Below are 19,208 nucleotides of genomic sequence, written 5' to 3'. Positions count from 1 at the left end.
TTGAAGAGGTAAGTGTTGTATTCACACGGATTAACACGATTTAGTTAAAACATAGCTGTTTCGTCGATGTTTCTTTAAAGGATTGGATCGGTTGCACAATTTGTTTTTATTGCGATTATTTAGTTTATATTTTCAAGGTTTCTATGCATTTCTGGGATACATTTTGAAAATGTAAAAAAAAGGTTGACAGCCAGATGTTCAGTAGCCCTCCCCCCATCTCAGTAGTAGGAATATTCACTTCTCCCGCCAACTGGGCTAACGTCTCGGAACTGTCACTGACCACTCGGAACTCTAGAAGTCCAACCGATACAACAATACTCCTCTACAGCTGCCTACCCTGTCTGTAGGCATTGAAGTATTCGGTCTTGAAAAGCAAAACATAAATGTCAACAATAGGGTGAAAATTATGTCCGGAGAATCGGAAGCGCGACCGATCTGTAAAGGTTATGCTGATGAGCTCAGATATGAATGAATGATGGAATCGACCACAGAATATCGGGGGAGACTTGATACGCTCCTTTCTCACTCAGAATAGCCTCCATGGCAGCTGCGATTTAATAACCCATGATAGTAATATCGGATATATAGTATTATATTAAGCACTTTATATCGCTCTATTTTTTGAATAGCTTCCTATGCACCAATGATATTTATTATAGCTTCCATTAAAAATAAAAATGTGAATGTCGATTTCAATAGACTGCTTTTCATCATGTTTGCTCGCGTTTCGGAAAAGTCTATTAAACATTCAATAATATATCTTGTTGAAGAAAGTTCCACTTGTCGTTAAATAAATGCATCTCTTTGAATAAATATCAAAACAATAGGAACATATATTATTTTTTGTTAATTATATAAAGTTTATTCACAATAATTTCCGTTAGGTACTTAAATTGCTGAACGACTAGAACGACTAGCGTGGCCATTGACCATTGACGTATGGCAGCCAGCATGGACGGAATTAAAACGATATTCTCTCCTCTTGCTCCTCATGTCTAGGATAATGTTCTTGTGTATTTTGAATGGCAACCATTTGCTTATTAACTAGAAATTCTTTGGCAGTGCTTTGTTGTTTAGATTTTGCAAAACCACAATCAGGGGTATTTTCCGTAACGTCCCTAAATGACTTAACATTTTTAAATTGCTTTACGGACATTAATTTATATTAAAACGTTAAGGATCCGTCCGGGTATACTTCCAACTGATGGGTTTGAATTGAATTATTTGAAAGCTATGTGGCCGGATCTGTGGCGGCAGCACTAGAGACGCTCTCTGCACTCTTTTGGCCAGCCAGTAAGTTCTCGATGGCGCCACCAGCTGCGCTGCTCTGATGCTTGGCCAAATCGCTAGGCGGTATATGATCCTTCCAGTTCCGAAATAGATAACGTGTGAACTTTTTTAATTGTCTAAACTTGCAGTACGTTGCGCCCTCGGCGGATTGCAGTTGTTGGGTTTGGATGAGGAAGCCCTTCTCCTTGAATGTCTTTTCCAGTTTCTCGCGCTGCTTCGAGCGGCGGGAGCAGCGGCGTTTGCCGCAACTGCTGCTGTGGTTGTTGTGGCTATTGTGGTTCTTGTTGTTGTTGTTGTTGCCGCTGCTGCTGCTACTGCTAACCAATGGCAGCGGCTCGGATTGGGTTTGAGCGGGCATTGGACTCTGCGAACTGGAGGCTGGACTCTGAGGCGAAATCAAATTATTTGAGATGAGCAGCGATGTGGTGGGAGACTCGGGCGGTATGTGGAGCAGCTCCAAGCTGAGATCCGTTGATGGTGGTGGTATATCAATATACAGTTTGTCTTGGCTCCCAGCATTCGGCTGTTCTTGTTGCTGTTGCTGCAACAACTGTTGCTGCTGCTGCTGCTGCTGCTGCTGTTGATCTCGAGAAATGAACTCATAGCCGCGCATAGTCTTGTCGCCCGTGCCATTGTAGTAACGATAATTGCCCTCCGCATCCACTGACAACATCTTCTTCTCGAGCAGCGTCGGCTTCGCACCGCCCGTGAACTTGAACTTGCATATGCTAACCTCGTTCGAGGGACTCGAGGAGTGTTCCGCGGGCATCGGCGGTATAAATATAGCTGAGCGCTTGCGCTTAGGCGGTGGGGTTTCCACTAACGGCTTCACATTGGCAAAGAAGCCGCTAGGTATGGGTATTTTAAGCGCCAGCTGGTTGTCTTTTTCAATAGTTTCGACGGGCACAGGCAGGCCAAAGGCGCAGGACTCCATCAGTTGCTGGTAATAAACGCCCACCGGCTGTAGCAGCAACTTGGCAGAACTGGGTGGTTCTGGATCGAGAGGTGTGTCCGGCGTTGTCGCCGTTAGTTGCAGTGTGAGAGGCGTGATGCAGCTGCCACAATCCGTGGTGGAGGGTTTCTCGCTATCGCTACCACTGGATATGGAATACCGATCACTGGACTGATCCCGCAGGCACAGATTCAAGGGCTCCTCCTCGACAGCCAGGACGGGCAGTTTCTGGGCGGACAAGCCGGAGGAGTTTGACGTGCTGGCAACCGAGGTACCTACAGTTATCGTGGGCGGGACAATTGTGCCATAGTTCTTGTAAATCAAGTGGCATATGTCCGCCTTTTTGGGTTTGCGACCGCGTCGCGGCTTGTAATTGTCGAGCGTTATTTCCCCCATATACGGCAGGTCCGCATACTTAAGTGGATTGCGTTTGCTAACGAGGGGGGCCGCAGCGGGGCTAGCAGTCTGTAATTCTATTTGGGGCGTCGGGGCCGCGTTCCCTGGCGTTAATGTCGAGTCCTGGGCCTGCTGCTGTCGCTCGGCGCTCCGTTGAATTTCTGCGATTTTTCGTAGCCAGCTGCGCACATTCTCGTGGGACTGTTTGGCGGGTGCGGGCTTGGCATTTGGTTGGGGCGCCTTGGCTGGTAGCTGGCGCGCCTGCGCGGCCTCATAATGACTGAGGTACTCGGCGGGCAGGGCCTGGTGATGGAAGCGCAGCTTTAGAGCGCCAGCAGACGATTGGCGCTTCTTAGTCTTCGGTGGCAGCTTCTCTGCTGGCGCGGCCATCTCTGACGGCTGTGCTGGCCGCACAGCATGGGTCGCCTGCCTATGCCCGGTCTTGCGAGCGCTCATCAGACTGGCCTTGACCTTCAGCTGCTGCTTGGTAAGTGAGCTGCAGGCTCCATTGTTTGCGACACGCTGCTCCTGGGACTTGCGGGCCAGCAGCGTCTTGAACGGATGATCCTCGTCGTGGGCATCGCCATGCGAGATGAGCGGATCATCGGATCCTTGCAGCAACAGTTTACTGTTCGCATTGAAGTCCAGACGCAGATGCGTGGGATCAGGTGACGCGCTCGATTGCCAAACGGGCAGTAGTTCGGGAGTGTGAGGATTCTCACGTTTAATGCAGCTCGCTGGCAGTAGAAACGCGGCTGCCAGGCCGCTCTGCTGCTCCAGATTGGTGTTCTTGCTAATTGCTGTATTGGGGCTCATTTCCAATTGGTTGTTTTTGTGGTTTTTGTTGTCGTTGTGGTGCTCGCAAACGTTGTAGGCGGCGCTCAGCTCGCGAGTTAGCTCTTGCATGCTTCTTACTGAAATTAAAAAAAAACCAATTGTTTTTCGTTAATAAATACATATATTTTTTTAATTAAATATCAATATTTCTCAATATAGTAAGTGCTAATTAAATGGTATATTACGATTGTCAATCTGTAAAGCTATATTAATTTGTTTTCATTGAAACATACAATTTGTTTTTTATACAATTTTGGTATGTTATTAAATTAAACAAATGATTTAATTATTGCAACGAAACTTGGAAATCATGCACTTCAAAAATTTGTGAAGTTGGCTTGCCAGACCCTACTAATATATACTTATGTTATTAATTATTATCGGTTGAAAGTCACTATTAATATTAATATTATTAATATTAATATCTTTTACTTTTATAAAGATAACTTAATTAATTCTGGTATCTAGGAGTATTAAAAAGTGTGAAGTGAAGTTCTATTAGGATCGTTACAATAAATCATAGGTAGATTCTTCTTCTACTTAAAAATTCTCTCAAATAAATCAATTTGAATGTTTGTTTTTGAAAATAGTAACGCTATAAAATTCATTTATAGTATAAATCGATCGTGTTTTCTCCTTCCACCTTTTTGTATTTTAATATTAATACAGTAATTACAGTTGTTTTCTCAGCAAAAGCATTAAAATTATATTTCCCAAAACAAAGCTCTGTCCCGTTTCACATACAACAATCAAAGAAAAAAACAAATTCTTTACCGGCCATTTAAATTAAATTCAAAACAACGTGCTTCTAAATTCCGTGAATTCCAATTTTAGAACTATGCATGAAATGCCGACGAAAAAATGAAATGTTCCTATGGACAAGTTATTTCGAATCGAAATAAGTTAACTATCAACAATTTGTAATGCCAAAAAACGGTTAAGTTTTTTTTTAAATCCACCTTGGATGAAGAAATTTTAACTAAGTTCGATTTCGCACAATTGAATTGGATTTGAAAAATGGAACCAAATGGGATTATTAAGTTCTAAGCACTCTTAAAAATATGATACAAATAAGAGAAATTTTTTTTATTTATAAGCATTTTATATTCCAAATATTTACAAAATAATTATTGTTACAATCGCCAGTGGGCTTTTAAACAAATTATATGCCAATCTTGTGCTGAAGCTTTGTTTTTTTTGACGATGTGAGAGTAATTGTAGGAAGTAAAAACTTGTATTTTATTGAGAATGTTTGAATATTTGTTATTTATTAAATTTTACAGAATCGAAAAAATAAATTTTTCTCAAGCTGGGTTATAAATTTAGTTTGTGTCCTTATCAATATTTCGATTGAAAGTACTAGTGCATTCTAATCATAACAACGAAACGAAACCTTTTAATAAATGATTATTGTTTTTATTATTATTAAATATTTTTCATTGATAAGATATTTTGAAATGAAAAAAAAAGCTCACATGTGAAAATCAGAAACCACGTGCGTGCAATTTTTTAAAATTTTATTTATAAGTTTGTATTTTGTATTATTATAAATAAATGAATTGGTAAATTAAAATTTGCCTTGGTTGGTTGAACTTTGTATTAGCACCAAAAAAATAAAAAACAAAATCAAGATATAGTTTTAAAAAGTTGTAGCAAGACAGAAAAGATTTCATTTAGGTGCGAACAACTCGAATTGAAAGCGAAATTTTTAAGCTCACGATTGCACTATAAATAGTATTAATATGAATTATTGCCGACATATAGAGATATAATAAAAATTTGCGCATGTTTTTGTTATTATCTGAAATATGTCACCACCAAGGCGGTTATAAGTATAAGAACATTTGAATATACAAGTATATGAATATATTTCGGTTAGTGCCGGACGCACGCCGGCAGAGATTTTCATTGCTCCCGACACGGGGATTCGGATTCTATTTAAATTTTGTATGAGCTGCCAAGAGATACAACAAATACATAAGCACACACACACACACACACACATGGCAATTAAAGAGCGGCAAACAGAACGCATTTTACTCGTGGGCCTCAGCCTCGTTGCTGCTGTTGCCGATTTTGTGCATGAAATTCGACTCCCTTTGGCTAGAAAATGACCATAAAAGGTTTTAGCCAATTGTACTCGACAATTCGAATCTTCGAAATACAACTGAGACGATAATTGAAGAAACCTTTTTTATATGATATGTGCTGCTTCTTTCTGGCGCAATTTTTACCTCGATTTATATTTGCGGATTTATTCCACCACTATCGTGAATTGTACGATTTATAGCGGCCTTCAAGTCTCGTTTCGTTACACTTACAGCCCGACACGCCCCCTTCGCGTCTATATACGTATACGCCCCGTTGCCGAAGTGCGCGCCCGCGTGTACATCGTGTTGACATCCAAAACGCAACTAGTTGTGTGTGAAAGTCACGACAAGCAGCGTTTATTTCTTATTTCATCGCATTATATATTTTCTTTTTTTGAAAATATGCTCCTTAGATGGATCGTCGCTGCCGGAGAGCGCACACACAATAGAGGGGAAAAATAGCCATCAGAGCACAAAACATCAGATGAAAAATCAAATCAAATTCTAACCGCCGCCGCCGCCGCCGCCGCCGCCGCCGCCGCTGCCTCTCGATCTCTCTCTAAAGATTGGGATGCGTTGCTGCTGATGGTCGTTGTCGTGCCTGTGGCCGCATTTAACGCCAAAGACGAAGATATTTCGTGTTTTCAATTTTAGAAAAATTCAACTTGTTGCCGCTGCCATCGCCGCCCATAAAAATCAACGCAATCAGCGCAGCACAAGACACGGCAAAAAAGAAATAAATAAATAGAGAACTCAAATACAAATAAAAGTCGAAAGATGAAAAGTATTTCTCTGTCACAGACCACGTTTCATTCATAAGGTGGTTGTTGCTATTGTTTATTTTGCCATTTCTCCTCTCAATATAATCGTAATATCTCTCGAATGGGTATACCTTGCTTCCTCAATCTAAAAATTCGATTAAAAGCACTTTCATTCGTACAATCAATATAATCACTTGATTTTTAATTTTATAATTTGTAAATAGCAATAATCATAAATAATTGATATAACTAACAACTACTTAATGCTCCCTTAATAATTAATTGTCCAATAAGAGGCTTCTGCATTAGTTTGTTGAAAAAAATGACTCGGTAGATAAAAGCCATACTCCACTCCATGATATTCCAAAGTTTCTCAAAAATCAGCTCACTATTTTTATTATCTTTTTTTTTGCTTTTTATTTTCTTTGTTTATTAAGATATTTACCAGTAGAGTGGATATAACATAGCTGTCATAGTAAAGGGTGTCTAAGATTCGATTTGGCACGACTTTATTGATCTCTTTTTTTAAATGTGAAAGATTCATTTTACGATACTCAACCACCTGATTGATAAATATAAATAAATATATACAAGTAAATAACATTATGTCTGAAATAAAAAGAAATCACAACTGATTGGAGAACAAAATTCATCAATTATTTATTGAGATTTTTGAATTTTTCCAAAAGGCGGCTCTAGACAGGAAATCGTCAAAAACATCCTAAAAATATGCACGTCTTCATTTAATTTGTTTTCTATTTCTACTCAATAAGTGATTGCAACCGAAATGTGTTCAAATCAAAAGAGACCTCCTACAAGGGAAAGGATTAAAAGTATTTTACTGTAAAATTCGTGTAGGGCAGGGTTTAATTATAATTTCAATTAGTATAAATGAGCGACTAAAATAGGATTTTTCCGTACTGCTTAAACCAGTAGGAAGGACGAAGCTTTACACCTTTATATCATATATACGTACATATACAGTTAACAAGGTATGTACGAGTATTTGAATTCCTTAGAACTTATGATTCAAAAACTTGCTTGTTGCATTTCCGAACTGTCGCTGCCGGCTAGCTACGAAATTTGATAGATTGTCTAAATTTGGTGAAAATGCTGAGGCGCTTTCGCTTTTCTTTCTTTAATTGAGCAAGAGAAACAACAACAACAACAAAAACAGCAATAACAGCAATATTCAAGGTATTCCCAAGTTCTCGCTGTTCGCTCATTTATTGTTGGCGACGGCGACAGCTATTAATAGAATATCCAACGTGCAAGACTTCAGTTTAGGGCAGTTCCGAATTGCCATGCGCCTCTTTGGAGAGATATTAGGTACATATACATATATGCATGTATGTTTGTGTGAGTGACTGTGTGTGTGTGTGTGTCTAGTGAGGTGCGTAGAGGTGTATGTAGGTGTGAAGAATGCCTCACCGGCTTATTAGTTGCCGAAAAGGAAAACTGTGCATCTTTAAATAGCCCGCAGTTGAATTTATTTTGGACACAGCCATAGTATATGGGTCATCTTAATTCTCGGTGAAACATAAATAAACACATTCGTGTAAGTAGGTCGGATTTGTAAGGAAATACGATAATGATATGGTTTCTACCACAGAGATACATTTTCATTCAAGATTATTATCATAGGATTGCAAGTTTGGGCTAATTAATAGGCCGTTTGGTTAAAAGTAAAATATATTTTAGTCCCACATAGAATAATTACTTAATATTCATTCTACTCATTCAAAAATTGAGAATTTATATTAATATTAATAAAATAAAAAACAGTTGCATCAAATCCAAATGTCTGGTTTTCCAAAAATGTTCGGGGGTTTAATAGTTAGTTCCATTTAATCCAGCTGGATTACAAAGAGTTCTGTAAGTATCATCATTAGCTTACATTTTAAATTAAATTTTCTTTTTTCCCTTTATAATTTCCTTTTTATTTAATTAGTTAGTACTTTTATGGTTGACAAACTTTAAAGTACGAGCATTTAATTGTTAAAGAAAATTGATTTTGAATCTTTGCTGCTATATTAATAACGTGTTAAAATAGAGTTCTAACTAACATAATCATATGATCTTAGTCGAAATGATTTAAGAAATAGCACCTAATCAGTAGTGCTTTTATAAGCTTAATACATATTAATATTATTAATGTATTCGAAGAAGTTTCTAATACTAATAGTAAGCAATTGTAGTCTTTATTCAAAATGATGTGGAAAGATTAAGATATGGAACTACAATTCGCAGATTCGTAAGTTTCTTCAATGTTTGACTTGGATTGTGCTTAGAAATGTTTTCGATAAACGACAAATTTTTAGTATACGAGTGTTAAACAAAGGCAAATAAGTAACTATGCGTTTTAAACTATTGCTCAACTCAGAAACTTATTAAGAACGAATGCAAATAATGGTAATGATGAGCCATTCATATAATTAGCAATGAATGTATTGGCATCGCGCGACATTTTAGCATATATTCTCCGACTGAAATGGGTAGCCTTATTCCTAAGCGTTTGCAAATATGTTATTCATTTTCCATAAACATTCGATAGAGCGTCATTAAATGATTTTGAAGCTAACCAAAAAAAATTTCATGCCTTACTCGTATATGTGTACTACGGGCTTATAGCCAAATATTTGGACGCATAATAAAAACAAATAACATTTGAATTGATAATGAGCCGAGTCAGCCCAAGCCATGAAATGCAACACAAATACGCCTAACTGCGTATTCATAGTGTTCATAGTTTCAATATACCACATGCATACATATTGTATGGAATATATGATATGTATTTTATGATAAATGACGCTCGCCCAAACTAAAAAAAAAATAAAAGTCAAGCACAACCACTGAGGGTGGGTGGGCAAGTTTGCTCAATTTGCAAAATCCAATCAATAAGAATATTTGCCAAAGCCGGAGGTGCTTACATGCTGGCTCGACTGCTGCATTAGACATTAGACAGCAGCCAGACCAAGATTAGCAAAATACGGACGCGCTTACATCACCGACTTCGCATCCGTAGGTTGGCACCGGCTAGAAGTTGAGTACAAATTGCACATCTACATCCATTTGGTTGTTGCTGTTGGTGTTGCTGCCACAGTTTTGAAAGCATTATTATAAATGGCATTTAATGGCATTTGTTGTATTTGTTTGTTTGTTTGTTGTTGTTGTTGTTGTTATATTCAATATCTGCTTACGCGTACATACATATTTGTATTTATGGCCATAACTGCCACTTTGGCCACCTACGCGTGCGCACTACGACTTTAAAGAATCGCATTCACAATCACAACCAGAATCACAAGCACAGCCGCATAACAAATGTAAAGTGACGCGTCGAACAGTGGCATATACAAGTACAGACATGAGTAATTGTCTCAAAAACATTTTACTTAATACGCCGAAGGGTTACACTTTTCAAAATGCACAAATATAACGTTTATATTTTTACGAAAAGCACTTGCTGCGAAGCGACGGCTCGGCGTAGCGACGTTCACGACAGAATCATTGCGACTGCGCTTTAAAACAAACAAACTGCTTCGTCTGCGCGCCCAACACCGAGCTCAGCTGAGTGTGTGGGTGAGTGGACAGCGTTGCCAGACTCTGCGATTGTGCCATTGTGAAACGGTTAACCGATTGATTGCTTGGCTGCATCGATTTAAATGCCAATGTGTGTGACAGAACATTTTTGAATTTTGAAATGTATTTGTTTTGGTGACAGAAAAATTGATATAAATTGCTTGTGATCGTTGGGAGCTGGGATTTTAATGCGGTAACTATAAATACAGGCAAACACTGATAACTTAAAAAGCAAAATTTTATATATTTGTGCTGTACTTTGTGCTTTTTACATAAAAATACATAACACATGCTAGCACTCCAATTAAAAGTCTATGGATATAAAACACAAAACTAAGCACCACAGCAAAGGTAAGAAGTTGAAGGCGACCTTGATAGCTAAACTGTCCAAATTATTTTACAGGCCGTAGCATCGTATTGGAACGTCAGGAGCGCATTTCTATAGAAGAGCAGGGTAACGTCTTTATTAAGAATACACAAACGCAGGTGCGGGAACTTTTTCGTCACAAGCAGTGGCATAGTCAAAGCACTCCTCGTGGACGTGACCAGGTGCCGACTGTAGAGCCAACATCATCGCTCAGCGACACTAAAATCCTGCGCACCAGATTGCAGGTGGACGCATTGAACAATAAAATTGAAAATGAAATAGACCGATTAAAGAAGTTTCGGGACTATTTTGTTGACAAGGAGACAAATAAATCACGGAGAGCCAAGGAGGAAAACAAACTAGACTTTGGAAAGGCGCCGTCACCCAGCACCATGACATGGCGGCAAAGCCTATCAGCAAATCGAGGAACAGCTCTCAGCCAACTCACAGATGACAGCTCCATACAATCAGACCGAATACGTAAATATGCGCCAAGCTCGCCGCGTTTTCGCAGCATAGGCATGCGACAGCCTCAACACGAAAATGTGGACTCCTCTGGGCGACGCGGAAAGCGTCTCACCACCAACAAAACTTCAAATAAACAGCAGGAACACTCACGGCATGTGAGTCGCACGAAGGAACGACGCTTCGCTGGTGGCTGCACCTTTGGCCATAATCCACAGCAGCCTGGCACGGTATATCAGGCAGATTATGGATCTAGTGCGCCATATTTTTCCCTTTATAGTGGACAGTGTCACTGCCATCCAGCGCAGGCTCAACAGCAGCCTCCGCTACAATTTTGTAGGTGTTGTGAAATGTCTTCGCCAAACACAGGATATCAGTATCCTGCATATCCACAACAACAACAGCAGCAGTCGACACCACAGGCATCCGTTCGGAACCCCAGTCCAGCATTCTGCTGTTGCAACCATTCACCCCATTCGCGCCGAGCAAGCGATTTAAATACCGAAGACTATTGTCGTAATTGGTACTCGGAATTGTTTGCTGAACGAAAACCCTCCAGGACACGGGATCGAACCCGGCATTCCTCGGTTGGCTCATCGTCTAAAAATAGACGCTCAACGGAAAAGGAAAAAGAAGGAAGAAAAACATCACCAGTGCGTCCAAAATCCAAATCGAAGTCGAAAGGTGAATCTATTGCCAAGTGTACAATGAATCAGCGTATTGAAAAAAAGCTTAGAGAAAGTGGCATAGCGGACGCTGAATCTCTTGCCCAGTACAAGGTTCAGAGTCATGAGAAGATAATGAAGGTAACCTTGCGAAAGGAGGACCAAGCAAAAACCAAGAAGGAGCCCAAGGAATGTCCGCAACCACCAGAGAAAATGCAAGTCCCAGTTACCGAAACTACTGTTCCTTGTGATGATCGAACCGACGAGGAAAAGCAACAAATATATCATGAGTATATGGAAATGTATAAAGCGGAGCATGAAAGATCTGCCAATAAGGATATACAACAACAATGCTTGGAACCAGAAATAAGTCCGACTTATACGAAACTATCTCCAGAGACTATCAAGACTCTTGAGATAAAGCAATTCAAAAGAACTTCCAATTGTTATTGTCAACCAGCCCCATCCAGAAGGCAATCCCAAAGCAGTAAAAGAGAACAGCGACCTGATAATGGATATGTTGAACAGCCCCTTCCGGCTAATAAATGCATCGATTCCAGCGGAGGGAAACAATCAAAACCATTTTCTGTTCAAGAGTGCTTTGCAGAGGAGGAAGCCCCATTGGCGCCACAGCCAACTACGCCAACCAACTATTTACAAGATCAGTGTGGTATTAATGATGATAAGGACTCTGGAGGTCGTAGAGACCAGCGCTTTTCGCAATTGCCAGATGATAGCACGGGAGCAATTACATCTGTATGCCATTCTTCAGCGAGGCGTGTAATTTCAATAAAGCGCCCCGAAAAGGAGGGATCGCCTCTAGTAAAATGCGAAACTGAACAGACTGAAAAGAAATGTGTGCATTACATCTCGCGGGCCAGTGGTCCCGACTACATAGACCTGGAAGCGGGCAACGCATTTCCACCGCAGTCGTTGCCCCCCTATTCATCGTCAACACAGGCAACCCAAACGGTTTCAATGATTGCAGAGATGCAGCCACCACCCCCCTTATCGCCAACATATTCGCCTCCACGTTCTCCTCCAGCTAATGCACATGTCTATCAAAATCAACAAGCAACTAGACAAGACCAAGCGTGTAGCTGCGATGAACAACAAGTACCACCAACAAGACAATCGAGTCAAGCGTATTCCTACCAATCGTCACCATCTCGTGAACAAAAGAGTCAATGGCCCAGAATATCTTACGATCTTGGAAACACACGGACCAACTTCTATTGCCCTCAGGAAGTATCCAATACATCTAATACGCAGGATTGGCAAACCGAGCGGCGACGTAGTGTACAACAATCGAGGAATCGCATCCAGCTTAGTGCAGACCCATCATACAGCTCACAACTGGTATCGCAAGAATATGAGTCGTTCCCGAGCTGCGAATTGGACCAACCGCCGCCGGCACGAAACCTTCAAGAATTTTGTGACCAACAGCTCCCGGACGAACCACCTATTCGTGGTTCTCCATGCTATGCTCAGGCTATACCATCGACTGTTCAAACCGGCCAACGAAGGCGGCTGTCAACCCCACCTGCAGTGCCCCTGTATGGTGATCAGACTCAGGCAATTATTTCACAGCTAGAGCAAAAGCAGAAATTGGCAGCTCAAGCACTACGATCGTCCAGCCAAATGCTAAGGGAATGTGAGGTTCAGAATCCACCAATGAACCGTTACAGCTCGGCTTCTGCCTCCCATCAACCAAATGAGAGCTCGAGTCTTACCAAGAAGAGTGCCTATGGGACTTCCACTGAATGTGGCTTTAGTTACGAGAAACGTAAAGATCCTGCTCAGACTATAGAAAAGAATCGGACCTATCGCCGACAAATGGAACATAACATCCGCACTCCTGACGATGTCCAATCACACTGCCAGTTTTATGAGCCTACACCTTCGGCGAGTGAAGATTATAAGAGTTTCCGCGACAACGATTACATGAGTTATGAAAGCAACACAGATGCGTGTGCCCCGGCATTACGTCAACGTCAGACCTGTGGTTCGCCCATCTACCGAGATGCTCAAGCCCCATTGGTTGACCCTAGTTATGCAGCACCAAATGGGAAATGTAACGAAGCATACGCGGCCCTCCCGCACTGTGCATCTGGTACGCCTAGATCTCAGCACCAACTTAAAACGAACACCGACAGTGCCACCACCTATTATGAGGAAGCAAAGAGTAGCCCGTGCATGAATATCTCACAGCAGCCGGACATGGACGACAATTTAGCCGAAGTCGAGGACTTGCAACCACCATGTGGCCCATGTCCAGTATCGCCTTCTAGTAAACCCCCACGTTCTACAATCTGTGATAAGCGGATACGCACCGTCAAGTTCCAGGATGAGTCTTGCACACACGAGTCGAAAAAGGCTGTTGAGTGTTGTCGCAGCTTCATCGATTGGGAGCGTGCTCACAAAGACAGGCAGATGATGGGAGATGACGTGCAGGATGCAGGACAAACAGATTATACTGATGAAGACGAATGCACAGAGACTTACAGTAAGTAGTTCACGATAAAGATTGAAAGTAACTCAAAAGAGGTATTAATGGGAATATGTGGACAGACCATTAGCTTCTTCAGCCCAATTTAATATTGATTTCGTGAAACAGCCGAAATCCATCCATTATCCAATAAGGTGCCAAGCCTCATCACTAAATATCTACTTTATTAGGAAACTAATACCTCGTTTTATTTTAAAAGTAGGCTTTAAAAAAGCATTGTAGGAGAAAACTGTTATTAGTATTGCTTTCTTATTGGTTGAAAACGCACATCCATTTAAAACTCATCGACGAATTTGTGGGGAAATGTTGTGTTGCAAGTAATTCAGAAACTATAAGCTAGAATACCGAAAGGGAGAATTTGCGATACCAAGTAACTAAATTATTTTCTGCAAAGCAAAGGAAAGCTATCCCAATATTAGTTTCAATCAGCCTTCGAGAAGGTTTTTGATTTTACAAATTGGTGTGGCAACACTGCAGGATTTGTTGAGCTCAGTTGTGAACAGCTGTTTGACAAAATTTAAATCAAATCACGTCCATTTGAGAAATGCCATTCGAGTTTTTCTTCAACTATCGGCCTAAGTAGCCTCCTCCTCAAGCTACATATTTTGACTAAGAATATCTTTTCGAACGCCTTGCCTTCACACAACAACACAGGATCAAGCAGCTCCCTCAATACCGATCTCACATGCCATGAGGATGACTATAACACCTGTGCTGAGCCGACAGCCATACGTCAACAAAAGTATGACCAACTGCCCCCTTTCGATGCGTGTCCTTGCATGTTCAACACCTATTTACATTTTGCGGCAATGTGCACTATGAAGGATCGGGACGGGCACTTTTCGGATGCTGATGGAGAATAATTGATATCTTATTACTATTATATTTTAATTTGGGTGTTTTAAAAATTGTTGCTGTTATGCTTTTTATAATATATATTTTTTAATTCGGCAAACTCGAAAATTGTTATTTCACTCTTTAACTAATTTATTTTAATTTATAGTAAACAGAACAGAAGCTATTTAAAGTTAACAAATTAATTTGACAATTTTACAATTCCTACATATAGTAAATGTATGCAAATGAGGACGCTTGTTGTGTTTACGAAAAACTGCATTAATTTATAAAACATTTTTAAAAGTGAACGAAAAAAGCGCAACCACCACCCACTTGTCTGTCCACAGAAGAGAGAAGCTGACCGCCAGTGACAGTAAATGGTTAAATATTTTGGCATTCGCCAAGTTGCGATGCTTAAAAAAGTCCCCAGCTGCTATCCCAACTGGGAGCCAGCTGGAAGGTTGACTGACATTTCAGTTTTGCCGCCCATTTAGGAAACAAAGACGTCTCTTTTTCTTTGGCCTTAGCCGTTAAATAATCGACACAAGTTAAAATGGAAATGTACTTATTAACCCCAAACTGAAAACTTTCTAGTGGACGTTTTTGTTGATTTTTTTCTTCTTTTTTTTTTCTGGTGTTGTCGCCAACAAACTTTGCTGAGCAGGATGGGTGGTAAAAGTTTTCGAAGTAGGCAGAAATGTACCGCAGAAAGTTTCAATTGTGTTTTGCTTAAAGTTATAAACTTATTTTATACAATTTGTTGTGTCGCTTCTCAGCTGAATAAAGTTTATTGACATATGTATGAAAATTTGTCAAACTCCTCCTATTGTCATTATATATTTACAAAAGTTTTAATCAACCAACCAATCTACTTGCCTTAATATGACATAAGTATAAAAAATTATATAAATGATAACCTTTATATTACTACAATGGCAAAACATTCTTGAAGTTCTTACATTCAGATAAAATGTGTAACTTTCTGGCAAAGTTTTTGGAGCACTTTTTCGTTAAACATCAAGTTTATAAATAATATTATATTAATAAATAGTATAATGTCATAAATCAAATTAAATATAATATATATATATATATATATAATATTTTATTTGATATATATATTTACTTGTATATATATAATACATGTGATCAAAAATGAAAGGTAGTCTACCATATTTCAAAATGGAAAATCATCTAAGAGTTGTAGTTCCTCAAAAAGATATGAGATGCCTAAAACAAGCATTACAAACTCTTGCGATTTAGCGTTTACATTTCTAATCAATTTCTAGAGTGAAATTCTTTGCTCAAAATGTTGCAAAAAATCTACAAAGGCAGAAATTTGTTTTTATAATTCAAGTAGGCACTGAGGCAAAGTGTCAATTAAGTTTAGTTCAGATTATTGAAAGCAGAACATCACACACTAACAGGGAGTTGTAAATAAAAATACAAAAAATACAAGTAACACAAACCGAAAACAAGACTAAAATAAATAAACGCAATATTTACAAATTGGAAATAAAATGCAACCATTGTCCGAGTTTTGGTCGCGGTCGTTGCCCGTTCGCAAATCTCAAGACTGCAATAACATATTTCATAATCCGCCGGAAAGGATATACTTCTACGCTTCGTTTGAGAAAAAGCATGAGGATCCGCCCATGGGATTGTTGTTGGGTTGGGAATTCGGACGCCAGTGGCTTGAGGAGCGCCAACATTTCTTGCGTGAAAAGCGCATCATGGCTAAGGAGAATTACATCGAGCCCGACTTCAACTGGTGGTTGAACAAACGTAAGCGAATCAAGCAACGCAAAAACTTTCAAAAAAAACCGCAGCCACCTGGAAAGACCTGTAATATAACAGCATTTACTAAGGCCAAGGAGGCGCGGCGTATACGCGAAGAGGAGCGCCAGAAGCGCCTTGCTGGCTGGAGTGCGGCCTCCGGGGAGGTGGACAACAAGGTTGAATGCAAATGCAAGACCTACAGGGATAGGTCAACGAAAAAGTGACCAAAGAACGCCGAAAAACAAACTTTCAATAAAAACTGAGTTAATGAGTGCATGTAATAGTTATATATCTGTTGCTTATTTTGGCTTTCTTTGTATACCCTGTAGCCAAGGGTTGAAATGGTAGACCGTATACTAGTCTACATATATGGGACAGGCAGAAGGAGGCGTGGCAGACCCCATGCTATATCATATAGCTGCTGGAAAGTTCGGCATTATTAAAATACTATCAAAATTTAAAAAAAAATGAATTTACTCTATCATGTAGCTGCCTTAGAAAGGATTGGAACAACAATGCTAATTTAATTGAAAGCCTGCAGCGGGAGAAAGTGTAGTTACAGGGTATTCGAGAGGCGACTGAGGGAAAGAAATGCAAGCTATTGCCTTTCTAGCAAATAAAAATGAGGCTTCAGTTTTTTGTATCGAATCTGCTTAAGTCTCCCAGAATGTAAAGCACGGGTCCTGCGACGCAATTATCTATCTAAGCAAGCTTCTGAGTTGCTTATAGGGAATGTATTAAGCTGTCGTCAAAGCCGAAGCTTAAATAAATGGAAAAAGAATTATACAATGATCGAGAAGTAATCTTTGATTATTATAAGTAATTTGTAGTTTGATGCCAATTGAATAACAATATTAAGTAATTTTTTGACTCATTTAATTAAAGCTAATAAGCTGTAATTTTAATAACCAAGGCAGATTCCCCCTACCCGCGTGAGTGGCGAAATTTGTCAAGTGAAACAAATAATTACTTATTAATATAAATAATTGTACGCCCAAAATGTCAAAGTCTCAAGAACAAGTCGCAAGCTGTGGCGCTCAATACGAGCGACCCCGGGCAGGCGATTTTACTGCGTTATATTCATGATTAATGGACATGACTATCGACTTAATGGCATGGACAGCAGATGGCCCTGACAAGGGTAGAGTGATTAAGAAATCTGGAAACTGTACTAGGCCCGCTTCTTATACAAATGTATGTGTGTATGGAAGCCGTGACAAAGGTGTCCCGCCCCACCTGTAATGTGCCTTCGCTTCCCCATCCTTTCCACACGCCATTTTGCGCGGCAATTCAAGTGCAGCGCATTAAAAATTTATGCTCAATTAATCTGTTTAAGTGGAAGGAAGAAGTGCAGACGATGCGCTTAACGTTATTTATGCTTTTTGTGTCACTTGCCACTTGCCACTTGACGATGCCATGGAATTCAGTTCATTTCGCAATCAAGCTATAGTAAATGCTTAATGGAAAACAACACGTTGTTACATGAATATTTTGTGTTTTTGAGTTCGACTGTCATTTAATTGGATTTGATGTTGTTGCAGGAGCTGCGCCTTAAATGCTAAACGGTTGCTCTCAGCAACACCGGAAATGTGTCATATCTTTGGGAGGGGTTGCCCAGCCTTTTTGCATCGCACATGTCGCGAAAAATTCACAGAAAGCCGATGACAAAGCAAAGCTTGCATACCCAAGGCGATTTGTTTTTACTTTTTTTTTTTTTGTTGGGTGGGGAAACTCTTTACTCGGTCTTGACGTCCCAGTTCTGTGTGCTTTGGTTATTCTTTTACTTTAACTCGACATTCACATTGTCAACACATCTTTTCATTATCTAGAGTACATTTTAAACGACAGTTGCATAAAAAATCTGGAGATGCATGTATTTCAAGTTATCTTGATTTCCAAACAAAAAAAAAAAAAAACAAAAAAAAAAAAAAATCGCTGCCAGTAAAAATTATTATACCTTGTACTACGTAGAAGCTAAGGAAGCATTTGATGTGCTACACGGAAAGCAAACTATCAAACCGCATATACATTATTTTAAAGCATTATGAAAGAAAGAATTGATCTGAACATGTCCGTCTGACCGGTCGATTGTCTGTATAAACGGAACGATCTCGAAAGTAGAAGCACTGTTAAGCCTTTAATGAGAGAATATAAATTATTATTTTGGGAATTTTTTTATTTACAACGATTTTTCAAAGAATATTCATTTTGCATTCTTTTGTAAAATAATGTAAATAATCATCATGTTATTAAGCAAAAAAATGTCATATACAAAATATGCATTTTGATTCACAGTCTGGCCCTAAAAAACCACATTATCATCGAAAAACGTATTGTATTTGACAAACAATTCTTTGGCCTGTAAAAATTGCAATCGTTTTTGAAACAAACTTCACAGATGACAGGAAACAAGATCTTCGATCAAGGATCGCTTGAACTGATCTGCGTTTATAAGTATCTTAAGCCGTATCTTACCTTAAACACTTATAACTAGGTTCAATCATTTCAAGATAAGATACAAATACAACTTCAGCTCAACGATTATTGCATTAGTTACTCAGTGTTTGTAGATGAAGTCGGAAGCGGAAAACCTTTTAACTTTGCTACAATCAAACTAAATCGTCAACGAACCAACGAATGGGGTCAAAATGCTAATAAGTGGTGCTAAAAAATTC

General features: G+C 39.6%; 3 protein-coding genes across 4 annotated transcripts; 2 read left to right on the top strand and 1 right to left on the bottom strand.

Moving 5' to 3' along the window:
• Window positions 1–951: 951 nt before the first annotated feature.
• Window positions 952–5,783, bottom strand: LOC115623184. The gene is made up of 3 exons (XM_030517405.1): window positions 5,710–5,783; window positions 1,839–3,552; window positions 952–1,799 (listed from the first exon to the last, which is right to left on the bottom strand). Exons 2-3 carry the CDS (start codon window positions 3,542–3,544, stop codon window positions 1,232–1,234), a joined length of 2,274 nt encoding a protein of 757 aa, XP_030373265.1. The 5' UTR covers window positions 3,545–3,552; window positions 5,710–5,783; the 3' UTR covers window positions 952–1,231.
• Window positions 5,784–10,071: 4,288 nt separating this feature from the next.
• On the top strand, window positions 10,072–14,880 carry LOC115623183. 2 transcript variants are annotated; one of them, XM_030517404.1, is made up of 4 exons: window positions 10,072–10,104; window positions 10,208–10,262; window positions 10,315–13,914; window positions 14,572–14,880. In XM_030517404.1, the coding sequence occupies exons 2-4, from the start codon at window positions 10,226–10,228 to the stop codon at window positions 14,778–14,780; spliced, it is 3,846 nt and encodes a 1,281-aa protein (XP_030373264.1). In that variant the 5' UTR covers window positions 10,072–10,104; window positions 10,208–10,225; the 3' UTR covers window positions 14,781–14,880. The 2 variants fall into 2 exon arrangements, with proteins under 2 accessions (XP_030373264.1, XP_030373263.1); XM_030517403.1 differs by lacking the exon at window positions 10,072–10,104 and having other exon boundaries at window positions 10,162–10,262.
• A 1,332-nt stretch (window positions 14,881–16,212) lies between these two features.
• LOC115623190 lies at window positions 16,213–16,820 on the top strand. The gene has a single exon (XM_030517413.1). It carries the CDS (start codon window positions 16,275–16,277, stop codon window positions 16,755–16,757), a length of 483 nt encoding a protein of 160 aa, XP_030373273.1. The 5' UTR covers window positions 16,213–16,274; the 3' UTR covers window positions 16,758–16,820.
• Window positions 16,821–19,208: the final 2,388 nt, after the last annotated feature.

This window comes from Scaptodrosophila lebanonensis, unplaced genomic scaffold (genome assembly GCF_003285725.1).
Source record: "Scaptodrosophila lebanonensis strain 11010-0011.00,11010-0021.00 unplaced genomic scaffold, SlebRS2 tig00000043-arrow-pilon, whole genome shotgun sequence".
Taxonomy (NCBI): domain Eukaryota; kingdom Metazoa; phylum Arthropoda; class Insecta; order Diptera; family Drosophilidae; genus Scaptodrosophila; species Scaptodrosophila lebanonensis.
This window is presented reverse-complemented; position numbering and strand designations above follow the sequence as displayed.

Bases quoted from the DNA above. Each gene is read 5' to 3' on its own strand.
- LOC115623184 (XM_030517405.1), bottom strand. From the start codon at position 3,544: ATGCAAGAGCTAACTCGCGAGCTGAGCGCCGCCTACAACGTTTGCGAG. The intron at 1,800-1,838 runs GTTGCAGCAACA...GAATGCTGGGAG, and splicing joins CAGCAGCAGCAGCAACAGTT to CCAAGACAAACTGTATATTG.
- LOC115623190 (XM_030517413.1), top strand. From the start codon at position 16,275: ATGCAACCATTGTCCGAGTTTTGGTCGCGGTCGTTGCCCGTTCGCAAA.
- LOC115623183 (XM_030517404.1), top strand. From the start codon at position 10,226: ATGGATATAAAACACAAAACTAAGCACCACAGCAAAG. The intron at 10,263-10,314 runs GTAAGAAGTTGA...ATTATTTTACAG, and splicing joins AACTAAGCACCACAGCAAAG to GCCGTAGCATCGTATTGGAA. The intron at 13,915-14,571 runs GTAAGTAGTTCA...ACAACAACACAG, and splicing joins CGAATGCACAGAGACTTACA to GATCAAGCAGCTCCCTCAAT.